Genomic DNA, 13,853 nt, shown 5'->3' with positions numbered 1-13,853 from the left:
TCGGAATAGGAAGAGTACGGCGTGCACGCTCGTCGTAGTGGTAAGTACCCCCAATGATACATAGATGTAGATTCGAGAGTTAACAGCTTTAGATGGCAAATGGCGCAATGTGGAATATACGAAGAGAGCAGCGAGGCACTGGTGTGAACGAATAAAGATCTCGAACCAACGTCGCCGGATGAAACTGATTGAAAAGACAACGAGGGCGACTACTGCAATAGAACCCTGAGTTATTCAGCTACGTCAGTCATCTTGAAACGCGCAGAATAAACAGCTTAACGAGGGATTAATACAAGGAGAGCAAAAAGATTTCCACCACGACTCAAACTCCATGGTTTTTCTTTGTTACTCATGAGTAAAATGATGTGAAAACACAGAAGAACAGCTGTCATCAAGCCCGCTACCCTGTGAATCCGTCGACAAACCACTAGAGAGACTCCAGTGATATTCGCGAAAAAGCTTAGGTGGTTCATAGGGATGAGTAGTGCCATGTGAATAACCGACAGCGTCCCCGCACGCCGACCTGCTATTTCTATGTCGTGGGCTTGAAATGATATGAAAAATATTTGGATGACGGCATATGAACCACATAAGATCACATTGGCGCGGCTCCATGGTCCACATAGGCGGTGGCGGTTAACGAAATACGGGTATACAAAATATCTCCAGAAAAATGTTCTCAGTTGGTCAACGAGCTGAGTTACGAAGGGTGCGATGCGTCTGAAAACCAGAATGGCTAGAATTCCCCCAACGGATATGGCGTAAAATGAGAGTAGCTCCATTATTTTCCGACGGGAAGACTGCAAAGTACTGAGATCAAGGAGTATGTTTCATATTGTACCATAATTTGTTGGCAGCGGCACCATGGTTGCGCATTTCTTTTAAATCTGAATCAGCGTGTAGAAGAATAGCACTTAAAACAGATCGACGCCTGGCTTTTTGTCCAGCTTTGAAACCACAACAAATTGGAGCTTGCCGAGGAAGCTCTTGCCGCCCTCATAATTGATTAGATATCTTACCTGGTATTGCGACAAATGGTGATTTCTGTTATTTCATGCAGGAGCCTTGAGACATCGGAAGCCTCACTAAAATATCAGTAACTTGGACCATCATATATTTGCGAGGTTTGGAGCACAAAATGCTTAGCCTATTTTCCTTAGGTCGCAATGAGTGGTGACTGTAGCATATTATATCTCTTATTAGAGGTACTCACTCCAAACGAAATTATGAGTAAAATGAAGTAAAATCTACATACAGTGATTTTCGAAATGAGCCTGACCAGTGCACGCTTGGAAACCTTTCCCTCGCCCCTGGCAGCGGCTTAGCGTAGATCAAGAACTGGGTTGGTCATCAATCTAAGGGCAGCGCTGAGATACACTTATATGGTGTCGTGACTCCTACAACTATAAATGCGTGCAACAGATATTGCTGATCACTGTGTTAAACAGAGTGCATATTACAGCGTCTCTTGGTCACCCAATCAGTACATCGTGTTAAGGTCTTGGCAGTGAGACCAGGAAAGAATTTCTTTGTTCTGCTTAGGGCGACTTCTAGAATCACTCTACATACAGCTAAAGTAAATCGCTGCGTATTCTCAGTGTTAGGTTCTGTTACAGTCGTTCTCGAGATTGTCTTGACCAGAACACACTAAGAGTCTTCCTTAGTCCGACTGCCAATGCCTTAGCGTCTATAATTTATTGAGCACCGCCCCACTAAGTTGCGGTCTGGTGTGATCTACCCAAGTTTGCACAATGTGCCCCCCCTCAACTTGATGCGCCCACTCCAATAAATATCCCGCGCTAAGGGCTTGGCAGTGGCGGCAAGAGAAGGAAACTTAGCATATACTGGTCAAGGCAATTTCGAGAATAACTGTATCCATTGCATCTTCGGACAAAGATACTGTACTGTATCTTTAGTAGAATAGAGTCTATTGCAAACATGACGCTAGTTTTGTGTTTTGAGTGAAACATATGATATTGTATATAGTATAAAGCACAAACCCCACCTGGGAAATGCACAATGGCAGGAACAAGTACTTTTAGATATTCAACTCCCGACAAACCATAGTAGTTTGTTATCTTCCAATGGAGCGCAGGACACAGTAGATTGTGCCAATTCACATGTATAAGACTTTGAAACCCATACACTCGAGTTCGAAATCGGCTTCCGTATTCTACACAGAGAAACTATCTCAGATCCTAATATTTAGGGCCAATAAGAGAGGCGGCTATACTTTTTTGAGCATTACTGTGGAGTCTAGCCTTTGATTTTCTTTGCTGTGATTGGATCATATGTCATGGCAGAGTGTTTCAGAACACAAGTATGTGTATTTCTCATGAAAGCCAATTTCGAACTCGAGTGTACTAAAGCGCCTGTAGGTATTCTAAAAAAGATTGGCAAGTACTAGTCAGGCTTTCTCTACACCTTCCGATATCCTTGAAAGAAATACGAAGCTCTGCAATGGAAGTGACATAGAAACTAAAGGAACACCAAGTAGTACTGTAAACATTCAAACAAAAACCTATTCGGTTTTGAGGATTATGTGCTGGATCTAGATCAGGTAGTAAATATTCATGGCAACTACTACCCTAGATTGAAACAAAAGGACTATGAATTATAAAAGTGTATAGAAAATCCTCGCAGAAACGATGACTGTGCGGGCCAGAAGCACTAGTTTACCGCGACGTAAGTTTCGAGGTTGGAATAATGGTTGCTAGGGTGTCGTCAGCAAAGGCAAGCATATAACACGGAGTCGAGAATCCAATCATTGAGTTTTTACCTTTTTCAAAAGCTTCAAGGAGTTTGTGTCTGATATGGCAAGGAGAAAGCGAAAAGCGTCTGAGTCAATTGGCCAACGAACCAAGTCATCGACCCCCGCTCTGCCATCGTCTTTGGTATATTTCTGCATCAACTCCATTGAAATACAAGTAAGTCCTTTAATATGTGCATCTTCTTCCCCTGAGGATGGTTTATGTTTACATGACTCAAGATGTGCTGGCAGAATCAGAATTAGCAAGACGTGGCTGTAGAGGGAGGATGGGGTGGAAAGCACCAATTCTCAGGGACCCATCAAGCCCGAGAAGGATATTCCTGCATTGCAGTGCTTGGTGTTCCCATCCATTCTCACTTAGATAGCAAAGGCCGGCGAGAATCTGCTCAAAAGTAAAAGACAAATAAGTAAGTCTCTCGCTTGTGGTACGAACGGATAAACTTACCTGCCAAAGCATCGACGCCAGTTCACTCTCAGTGGGATAAAGCGTACGACATCCAACAAGATGTTCCAGGGAAAGCGGCAAGTCTTCTACCAAAACAAAAAGTGAATCGTCGGTTATGAAACACTCCTGCGCGGACAAAATATTTTCGTGGCTCAAGCGACGGAAATTTTCTATTATTGGCTGTAAATTTTCATTCGTATATTGCCGGATCGCAATTACACGAGTCGGGTCTGCTCGTTGCGCAGCAATAATTACACTTCCCGCTATCTCACAGGAAAGTGTCGCCCTATAGGTATCCCAAGGAGATTCATGTTTCAAAATACAGGGTTGGGGCGTGGTGCTACCTTGATTTAGTTGTTGCAGCGCAAGGTCCTTGATACCCCCTTTGATGACTTTTCCTGTCCCACGCCCTGAATGTGCAATGGTTCTCTTGTCTTTCCAAGGCATCTGGCGGCCTTGGTGTTTCACAGGTGGCGACTTTTCGCTTGAGACTTCGCGAAACCCCCCCAAAATCAACAAATGTGTTACGCTTGTCAGAATCGAGGGCCATGCTTGCAAATACTATAAGGTGCGATGTGTCTTGCTTGAAGGATATGATATATATTTCGAAGACAAAGGTAAAAATACTTAAGGATGGAGTGTATAATTGTAGTAAGATCAGGGTAACCGCCCTCATTAATGGATTAATACAACAATTGAATTATGCTCTGAGCAACGAACTTTATCCACAGCGATCTCTTAGTAAGCATTTCTAGGGATGTTAAGCTATATCATACACTGACTACACTAACCTTATATCATCAGAAACGAAACAATGCAGCCGCCCATGTATACCGATTATGAAGCACAAGTGGCTACGGAAAGCAACGAAAAATATCAAGGCACAGCACGTGTGAATTTGAAGCACATCAGCCCGCACACTGAAATTTGTCGATCTCTCGATCTAAAAAATGTGACTAGATTATGCAAAATCTTCAATAGAGAGGGTTGTCAGCGGCTTGAGATCGCAAACCACATCACGGCTGTTGTATCAAGTCGTGATTTTGATACTGCGTTACGAAAGTCGCGTGTGAGCAAAGTACAATTGATGACCACGCATTCCAATCAGTACCCTTTTTTGCGATTTTCTCCTGGTCAAGTTAAATGTCTACACGGACAGCACCGTTTGAAAGCGGGAGAGGAGTTCCTATCGGAGTATGATCAATGGTGGGCTGTCGATTTATACTTAGATGGTCGGTGATCACTCACTATGAAAAAAAATGGGATATGATGGCATTTTTTTCAATCCCACTTCTTTTGTAAAGAAGCTTTTCGCTAACGATATCTTAAGACATAAGTTTATCTCTTCAAACTACCTTGGTGGAAGAATACGGAAATGAGAAAAAGCCAACTGACGGTGAAGTCTATCGTAAAATCCGGCAGTACCAACACAGTGCCAATGCACATTTCGAAAAGCGATGGAAAGCTCGCCTGGATGCCGATAAGCTAAAGCGATTTCGCCAGCTTGACTCTCACGAGGAAGTTCGGGCTGCGATGGACTCTCTCTTGTCATTGCCTGGGCTACTTGAGCACGGCATGAAATTTTCCTCAGTTGCGAGAGCGTTGGCGATTGGCTGTAACGAGGTAAGTGGCTAGGGTCGATAAACCTTCAATCATAATGTCATGACTCACAAGCACAGGAATTGGTGAACGGTCTGAAAGATTTGTACGATTATTGGGCGTCTCTCTGCAAGCATAAACAGGCGAGAATGCTGAGACTTGACCCTCGTACCGTGCAATGTTTACAGCTGTTGGCACCGGGGATTTCAGAAAGAGACGAGACAACCGCAAAGGGACTTGTGCTGGGTGGTGAAGCATTTTCAAATTTCAGTATGAAAGAGCGTACCTCAATCTGGAAGAGAATGAAAGCGAAGAAACGTATCATTCCATCACTTGACTCCTTCTTTCAAGACACCTGGTATTTGGAATCTTGCGCGAATTGCATTAAACGGCTGATCCCCCCCAACGAAATTTCAACCTACTCTTAGACGTGCGATGCAGCATGCGTTCTCATTGCCCTATTCCGGGGTCTCGGAATTCTTGATACAAGTCTCTGAAACTGAGTTTAGGAGTTACCTGTTACCCGAGGTCGATCCAGCCGAAGTTGCCTATCGCCAGATTTGGCTGTACGCTATGCGTCATTACCTCAAGATGCCCAAGGAGCCACAAAAAAAAGACCAGGTAGTAAAGGACTGGCAGATTGCGGACCAAAAGACTCTTTTTGAATTTGCCTCGTTAGCTCACAAACTTGGATACAAATCCGAGAAAATCAATGCTTTGTTGAAAGAATCTCCTGATAAACAGATCGCCCGTGAAGCATTACTCAAGGCGCGGAAGCCTCATTTGTTCACATTCAACAACAATGAGTTTGAGTCTCTTGTCGAACGTGTTGTCCAGTGTTTTGAACTAGCTTCCCCACAGAGTTCTGAGTCGCAAGCAGTGACTGCTCATCAGAGGGAGGCCCCGCTTAAGACCCGTCGTGGCAAGCCGCAGCCTCAAGACCAGAAGGGGGATCGCCGTTTCCTTTTCCTGAATCACTTTCATTACCCAGCTTCAGCAACTCCCCAAAAGGTCACGTCACTATTTGTACGACAATCTGTCTACTTCAAATTTTTCCCGGGACAAAATATTGTATTCGAAGCTGAGGGCACAGCTCGTTCCGCGTCTCCATTATTCGTACCTTTGCATGAGCAAATGCCCTCTGCAAGCCCAGCGACTAGAGTGAAGAAAACACACCGAGAACGCAGAAATCGCCATGAGAGGCACAAGCAGGAGGCACAAACAATGACTCGTCTAGAGAAGCAGAAGAAACGAAACGCTCGGAAGAAAGAAGTCTGCCGCAATAACTTGCAAGAACTCTCAACGATATCCCCGAATACAATGCACAACCGAGCAGGAGAGGAATATCAAAGTTCAACCATGGATGAGTGTGATTCTTCGTCAAGTGATACTCCGTCTGAAATGTTCCTTGAGTGCTCAGAAGAGACTGAGATACCACCTGATAACGAAGCCACGGATTCTTTGTCAGGAAATGCACATATTGAAGGAAATTCAAATCCAATAGACGCGGAGATGGAAGATATAGAATCCGACAGCACGATGAAGAGCAATTTGAGTGACATTGACAGTCAATGTAGCCAAATAATGGAAAATGCTAGTGAAATGGAGGTGGAAGCCGAGCAATTGCGCGATCCCTCACCTCAGGATTTGGCCATAGAAGAGCAGCCCAATAGTATAGATGCATGGGACCCCAATAGGCGTTGAGCAAAGATTTCGCAAAAGCTCGATGTCGAAAAGGAACACACACCGCGAACGTCCCTTAAGTCACGCTGAGTCAGAAAAGGATTCCCAAAGAAGCCGAAGTCCCTTTGAGGCTCACATCAAAGCCAGTGGCCGAGGAGAGGAGAGCCCCTATGTTCAAAACAGGAGAAAGCTAAGACAACGTTCATTTTTGGAAGAAAATCAAAAATCACTAGAAAGGGAGATTCATGAACTAACGGCTCCAAATAATCGTCTATTTCGGCAAGACTCGACGACACGACAAACAGATTCGTATTTGGAGTCACAGACAAAGGAGCTTCCGAATGAAGCTGGAAAAGAAGCACCAGAAGCGCCCCTGACCACTTCTGCAAAAATCTTCACACCGCCGTCAGAATCCCTAGAGGGGACGGAGGATGGCGACGCAGAGAAACGTGCAAATTCGGAAGGCATACAACCAACAATGGCAAATGATGTCTCCGCTAGAGCTGATAACTTGCAACACGAATCATTGCACAGCAATACGGAAGAAGATCAACTAGCTTCACAGGGGATTGAAATCTCTCCACAAAAAGGCTTCGAGCATAAGTCACGACGAGATGGAGTGATATTTAAGCAGTCAGCATCTGGACAAGCCTTGATGCCCCCGGGCCTCAAAAACTCCGAGAATTCTTTAGAGTCGACACACAACAGGTTATCCCGTTCGATCGATGAACAAGAACAAAAAGTTACATCTGAAGAAACTGTGGAATCGCAAGGTATCGAAAAACCTGGTGTAGCAATCGGGATTGACGGCCAGAAAACAAATGAGTTGATGCACAGGGAGATACAACATTCTACCAGTCAAAAGAGGCCGCTTGGATTTCTTGGATACAGCAAGGAATACACATACCCGCGAGAAGGGAAAGTGAGGGCAAAGGCGAAACTGAAGAAATCCAGAGAGACAAGAGTCGACTTTCAAGATTTTACTGATAATAACGGGAGCTCCCCAATGGGAAATGAACAGCCCCGAGATGTCAAGATACCCGGCAAAGTCCTGCAAACATTCCCGAATTCCGCATCGCAACCAGCAAAGGAAGTGATCAATGAAAAAGGAGGTGAGAAGTCAGCGCCTACGAAAGGAGTCTGTGATGAAAGTTTTACAAGCGGGCCTCAGCACACATCAGCCCATGGAGCCTCAAGGATCCCGATTATTTTTAGGGGAAGGAATGACCGAGGAGAATGGAAAGAAATCATCCACCAAGAGAGGGTTGATCCCTCAAACCCCGAGTCAGTAGAGACTTTTGCTAAGAAGAAAGCGAGAGAGCAAGAGGCAACATTTTACGACCGAAATCTTCGCCAAATAGCTCCTGCAAAATGTTTCGAAGCAGCCGTGGCAGATGGCATGAACACAATTTTCGTTTCATTTGGCCGCAATCTTGCCGTCAATCAGGAAACAATGGAATCTGTCTCCCATGCCCTCATGGGGAAGAACCACGAGGAAGGGCAAAGTTCCGATGATAGTATTTTATAACAGTGTCTGTAGTCAAATTCCATAACAGCCATGGATTGCGGCCCAGAGGGTCTTGTTGCCATTTGCTTATTCGCCCACGTAGCTTATTAGCCAGTGAAGCCGCCAGTTGACGGTCGAGCAGCCCGGCTGGCCGACAATCCCGGGATTGTCGGCCAGCCGGGCTGCTCGACCGTCAACTGGCGGCTTGGACCCATATTCTTTCAATTTCGATCTTCGTCTTTCACGGCAGTGGTTTTTATCCCCGGCTTTCCGGGACTGTCTTTATAGCGACTGCTAACCAACCTTGTTCTACAAGCCTTTTTGGCCGCTCTGACTAGGACGTTAAGGCTACATGGCTATATGGCCATGTACAGCGCTCCCCGCGTGCCTAAAGTCTGTCTGGGATGACACTCATAGGTCAAACCTTCGATCAGGTTGCTAATCCTCGTCCATTTGAAAACCTGCATCGTAATTGATTAAACTCAGGCTCAGCCTACAAAACCAAGACATCAAATTACAAGACCAGTACGCAGTTTAGCTACTTGTAAGGAATAGCGCGGCTTTGCTTATAAAAATACAACATAAATTGACTCTTGATATCCTAACTGTGGCAGCCTAACAGCGGGCCGTTTTTTCACTTCCAATCTTCAATTCTATATCTAATTCCGGTTGACCACGAGTGCTGATATAGATAAGTCAATCTGTCGGTGCAAGCGTAATTTTGCCTTCAAATGACGATCCTAGGTAAAAATTATTCGCTTTCTCATTCTTGAGTCCTTTGTGAATTGCTACAAACGATTCGATAGACATTCCTTTCTCCATTCTAAGTGCAGGAGCGGTTTTTCAAACGTGTACATACAGTACACCATGATCTCCCCAGTGTAAGATAATTAGTTTTGGTAAGGGCCGCAAAACCCTCTGCAAAAGCAAGACACACGGGCAGTTTAATTCAATACTGCATCAAGAGCCTTCACATGGTATGAAACTATCACTGGATCTGCCACGGTGATTTACTAGGTCAGGAAGGCCAAGATCGTGATACAGTCAATATCGCAAATGACTTGTCCAAAGCTCACAAATTATTCATTCCTGTCCTCACTGCCAAACCTTAGCGTGACCATTTAATCAGGCTGGTCATGCGCCACTGTGATATGCAACTAATCTGGCACAATAATCATCAACAATTACGCACATGCGAAACTTTGCACGCATTTTACGGTGGAGGAATTTGCTACCTCACACGTTTCATTTCTCAACGGCCCTCAATATTGTCCGACCAATGATTCGCGTTAAGTTATTGAGGGGATCAAGAAATATCTGAATTTCAACAAGCCAAGGCAATTTCAAGAATGACAATATTTACACCGTCATATTAACGTTGAAAGCTCGCGAAACCTAGACTGAAGCCGCTCAATTATTCACTATGAGGACCACTCATGAGAGCTATTTTTATGAGGATGATTAATCGCAGCGCCTTTTGCAGCACTTATGATCAGGAAACCAGTACATAAATATTTTTTCTACTTCAGCTAGGGAAATGATTAACTGGTCTTAGGAGCTATAAATTTTGGCAAGAGTAAACGAATATTCTACATCTCTATCCAGCGGCACATGAGGCCATCAACTTCCAGCGAAACCCCGTTCCTTGATAATAATCAAACATTTCTTAATTTATTGAGCCTACTGCTTCGAAGGGCAGTGGAAATTATCCACTAGTCGAGTTATACTCGGCCCTCATTATCGCCAACACTCAATCATAAAGATGCGCGCACAACTGTATTGCATAATCCCTATATGATTAAAGACAGGGAAAGTGAGCACAATGAAAATCCGGCGGAAAATTAATAGTGAGGTGCAAGAGGGAGATAAGCTTCCCCATGATGAATAGGCCGTGACATTGGGCTTGTTCATTCCAGCATTCGAGGATATGCCCTATTTACCATACTATCAATTATTTTGGAGTAAAGTCAATCTACTCTCAAAGTAGCACAACCGCTTGACCAAGAGAAGACTGAGCCCTATGGATTGCAGGTACCTTACAACGAGCTACTAGATAGAAAGTAATCGCGGTAACTTTTTTATTGCGTTCCTCGATAGTAGTACTTCAATATACCTAGACTTTTCAGTCCAGCCGATTTACTCAAAATCAGCAAGACAAGATTTATCTCGTCTTCCAGCTTCCAAGGCTCAAAAATACCGCGAGTGACAGTACTAATTTTCCAGATAAAAAGTATTTTATTTTCAGGTAAGTCAAAAATCTACTTTGATGATGTCTCGAGTCAATTATCATATTGGAACACTTGCAGGCTATAAATGACACTATCTTATATTTCACTCCAATTATAGCAGATGTCGCTCAGTCGCCTCCCACCAGAGCTCATATTGATTGTCGGAAGCTATTTAAGTACTTCAAAAGAGCTTCTGAACCTTATGCTTGTCGGACCGACCTTTCACAACCTAGTCATCTCACAATTATATCGCATGAATGTTCAAGCGGATGGGGGGTCTGCACTCATCTGGTACGCACGCCAGGGGTTAGAAGTCGGACTTCGGCATATGCTGGCCGCAGGTGCCAACGTCAATCTTCGTGGGCCAGATAAACAATTATATACACCTCTTATGGTGGCAGTGAGCAACAAGCACATAAAAATCGTGCAAATTCTCCTTGAACACGGAGCCTTGCCCGATGCGACAAACCTTGGCTCCAATAGAGCTTTAGTTATAGCTACGTCCTGCGGGAGTCCGATAAGGATTGCCCAGTTGCTTTTGGAACACGGAGCCAATGCAAATGCTATCGAAGGCGACAAGCATGGCCCGCTATACGAGGCTATTAGGTCAAAACAGGTACATAAAGTTGCTCTACTTCTAAAGTACGGCGCGGAAATTCGGTACTCGTGCAATCGAAAGCCAGTATTTTTGTTACATGTGGCAGCGGCTACGAATGTCACTCCGAATTGCCTGGACTTGTTAACTGACGCCGGCATCCTGATCGATTCTCAAGATGATAGAAGTATGACACCGCTTCACATAGCAGCCAACACCTCTAGCACACGCGCGGTACGTCGATTACTTCAACTTGGAGCAGATCCAAACATTCGCAACACCGATGCAGATGGAAACGGCTGGTCTGCTATTTTCTATGCAGCTGTGCCCAAACGTCCAAAGTTCAACAACAAATCTATCATTAAAGCACTTGTTACATATGGCGCCGTCGTCAATTGTACATGTGTCGATCAGTCGACACCTCTACATTTGGCAATTGCTCACGGAGCCAGTCACGCAGCGCGAGCTTTGGTTGACTGCGGGGCTGATATAACTGCGCGCAATGCGCATGGAGAAACTGTACTTCATATTGCAGTTCTGGCAGGAACAGAATACAATGACTTAGTACCATGGCTAGTTGAACTCGGGGCTGATGTCAACTGGACCGATGGCAAGAAAAATGAAACGCCAATATTCTACGCCGTCCGGGGCTTTTTTCATCCGCAAAGCTTGGAGAAGGTCAAGCAGTTGATCTTTTACGGAGCGAATCTCCATTTGAAGAACTTGGATGGGCTGACTCCTCTTGCCCTTGCTGCCCGTTCATGTTACCCGGGGATCATACGTGTCCTACTGGAACAAGGAGCAAGTACTAAATCACGAGACATACATGGAAACTCTCCTCTTCATAATGCTTTAGAGCTGCACCATGTCAATGTCAAAAATGTCTACCATGTCGTTGTGCTTCTCATTGAACATGGAGCCGATGTGAACTCTCGCAATGATCTGGGACAAACTCCTCTTCACGTTGCTGCTGCCAAGAACTGGGCCATAAGCCCTCTTTGGGAAGTAGCAAAAGCCTTAATGATTGCCGGGGCTGACCCAAACGCCACAGCCGTAAATGGAAAATCTCCAAGAGCGATGACTCCTACGGGCATCTGTGCAAGCGCACAGCGGATATTTCTTCACTGAGTTATATTAAAAATGTTTCGTGTCTTGATACTATTAGTCTTAAATAACTCAAGCCAAGTGTGATATTTGGGTCTCAGCTTACTGAGCCGAGCATCACCTACTGATAATTGTGACACAGCGAACAAGTAGAAGGTAAAATTACCGTGACAGATCGTAATTTTCAAAATATACTGTATCCCAAATGAACTTTCTTAGACAAATCTTGTTACAGTACATATCCCACATGAAGAGAATATCTTCTTGCCTCTTCCTTACTATCAATTATCTCTACGCCACGCACGGCAAGACGAATGCAGCATCATGTTAATCGACCTCTTCAGCCATGTCATACAAGTACTGGATATTTAGTCGGTCTTATTTTCTATCGCATGATTGCAGTTTTGAAATATTGATAGTATCACTTTCATCACGCTGTTTGGTGATGGCGATGCAAATCTCATTGTTGCTGTTACGCTCCGTAGTACAGTATACATACAGGCTTCTCATTCCATCAGTACACTTCAGAGATATTCAATCTCAGCAATGAAGAAACTTGCTTAGCGTCTACCAGTAGCAATATCGATGAAGCTATAGCAAAAGCTTTAATCATGAGTTAAAGCTGCATCGTCGACAATTGAGAGCCAGGGCTGAAGGTTCATGAGATTAAAGGAGATCTGGCCAGCAAAACTGATCAAAACTCACATTATGTATTTCGTTTCATAGGGAAAGGATTGGAGATTGAGGCACTGACGGTGAGTTGGTGTAAAGACAGGATTAGTGAATGAAGCTCTCCTTATATGCGGTTTGTCCGTTCGAGCATAACGCTATTCGGTTCCCAAACTCCGATGCGCAATTGATTTGAGACTAACTTTATACAGATTCAACATCCATTGACATATACTAAGCTCGATGGCAAACCCATTACTAACGGGTGTTCTATTGTGTTCTTCGTGGCTCCTTTCTATCTATGGAATACAATGCCCCCCCCCCCTTTCCCCCGGCTTCATCCTGAGAATTTCTTTCATCCACTTGAAATGGGAATCATTGACGTTGACTATTCGTCGTGATCTTGCTGTTGTGCTGTATATTTTGTCGTCAAAAACGCCTGCAGTGACATTTTCGGGCGCTTTTGCAATTGCAGTGTCCCACAGCGTGATTGTTCGATTGGTACTAAGCATGAACTTGCGCGAAGTATCCAGTGGCCACATTTTGTTAATGTGATTTCTTGAACATGGGGTGAGTACCCCTCCCCTTTCAAATTCTCGGCAGATTTCCCCTCTTGTGTACAGCCACGCATAGACGACGACATAACGCCCGTCGGGTAATCGGCGCAGGTCGGACACCTTGGCAAAATCATCCCTCTCTTCTCCTATGTCCACGATCACAATGTCGCCGCGGTTAACTTCCCATTCTGCGAGTGACGCTGAGAAAACACAAGGAAGGCTTTTCCAGGGCAAATTTGTCCCTAATGGAATCGGTCGGAGGTCTGCAGTACCGTCTCGCATGACACGATACAAGACTTGGGCGGGTGGAGCATATGCGGGCTCAGGCAAAAGCTTCAATGTTCTCCTTTCCAATTCTCTCGCTTTTCGTTTCCCTTTCACCTCTTCGTTTCTTCTTTTTCGAACGAAAAGTTTTATTTCACTAGTTTGACTCTCCGAAAAGCAATTGGACGAGCCGGTCTTTGTTTCCACAGAAACATCACCTACGCGTAGTGAAGATCTGAGGTCGCTTGGGGACTGTCTACCTTTTTGAGGGACTGCTGCCGCATATTTGTTATCCAGTGAAGCGATTCAGCTTCTGTTGTAATGTACTTACGAGGCGTATTCAATATTGCACTGATTTGCATTAAATTCGATTGTGGCATGCTTGAGTTTTGATAATACTTGCGACTACTATCCTCTCGTGAGAGAAAAAGC

The 13,853-nt window shown here is 44.6% G+C and overlaps 5 protein-coding genes across 5 annotated transcripts; 4 read left to right on the top strand and 1 right to left on the bottom strand.

The window, feature by feature from the left end:
• Window positions 1–2,614: 2,614 nt before the first annotated feature.
• On the bottom strand, window positions 2,615–3,662 carry N7469_001891 (uncharacterized protein; the record flags this gene model as incomplete). The annotated part of the gene is made up of 3 exons (XM_056640811.1): window positions 2,615–2,713; window positions 2,780–2,994; window positions 3,020–3,662. 3 exons carry the CDS (start codon window positions 3,660–3,662, stop codon window positions 2,615–2,617), a joined length of 957 nt encoding a protein of 318 aa, XP_056503305.1.
• Window positions 3,663–4,029: 367 nt separating this feature from the next.
• N7469_001890 (uncharacterized protein) lies at window positions 4,030–5,242 on the top strand (the record flags this gene model as incomplete). The annotated part of the gene is made up of 3 exons (XM_056640810.1): window positions 4,030–4,447; window positions 4,738–4,838; window positions 4,895–5,242. The coding sequence occupies 3 exons, from the start codon at window positions 4,030–4,032 to the stop codon at window positions 5,240–5,242; spliced, it is 867 nt and encodes a 288-aa protein (XP_056503304.1).
• A 7-nt stretch (window positions 5,243–5,249) lies between these two features.
• Window positions 5,250–6,518, top strand: N7469_001889 (uncharacterized protein; the record flags this gene model as incomplete). Its single annotated transcript, XM_056640809.1, has 1 exon — window positions 5,250–6,518. One exon carries the CDS (start codon window positions 5,250–5,252, stop codon window positions 6,516–6,518), a length of 1,269 nt encoding a protein of 422 aa, XP_056503303.1.
• Window positions 6,519–6,540: 22 nt separating this feature from the next.
• Window positions 6,541–8,025, top strand: N7469_001888 (uncharacterized protein; the record flags this gene model as incomplete). Its single annotated transcript, XM_056640808.1, has 1 exon — window positions 6,541–8,025. The coding sequence occupies one exon, from the start codon at window positions 6,541–6,543 to the stop codon at window positions 8,023–8,025; it is 1,485 nt and encodes a 494-aa protein (XP_056503302.1).
• Window positions 8,026–10,353: 2,328 nt separating this feature from the next.
• On the top strand, window positions 10,354–11,955 carry N7469_001887 (uncharacterized protein; the record flags this gene model as incomplete). The annotated part of the gene is made up of 1 exon (XM_056640807.1): window positions 10,354–11,955. One exon carries the CDS (start codon window positions 10,354–10,356, stop codon window positions 11,953–11,955), a length of 1,602 nt encoding a protein of 533 aa, XP_056503301.1.
• Window positions 11,956–13,853: the final 1,898 nt, after the last annotated feature.

This window comes from Penicillium citrinum (genome assembly GCF_028827155.1).
Source record: "Penicillium citrinum strain IBT 23319 chromosome Unknown utg000002l:1.0-3833315.0:1.0-3834789.0, whole genome shotgun sequence".
Lineage (NCBI taxonomy): Eukaryota > Fungi > Ascomycota > Eurotiomycetes > Eurotiales > Aspergillaceae > Penicillium > Penicillium citrinum.
Note: the sequence above shows the minus strand (reverse complement) of the source record. Positions and strands in the feature narration are given on the sequence as shown.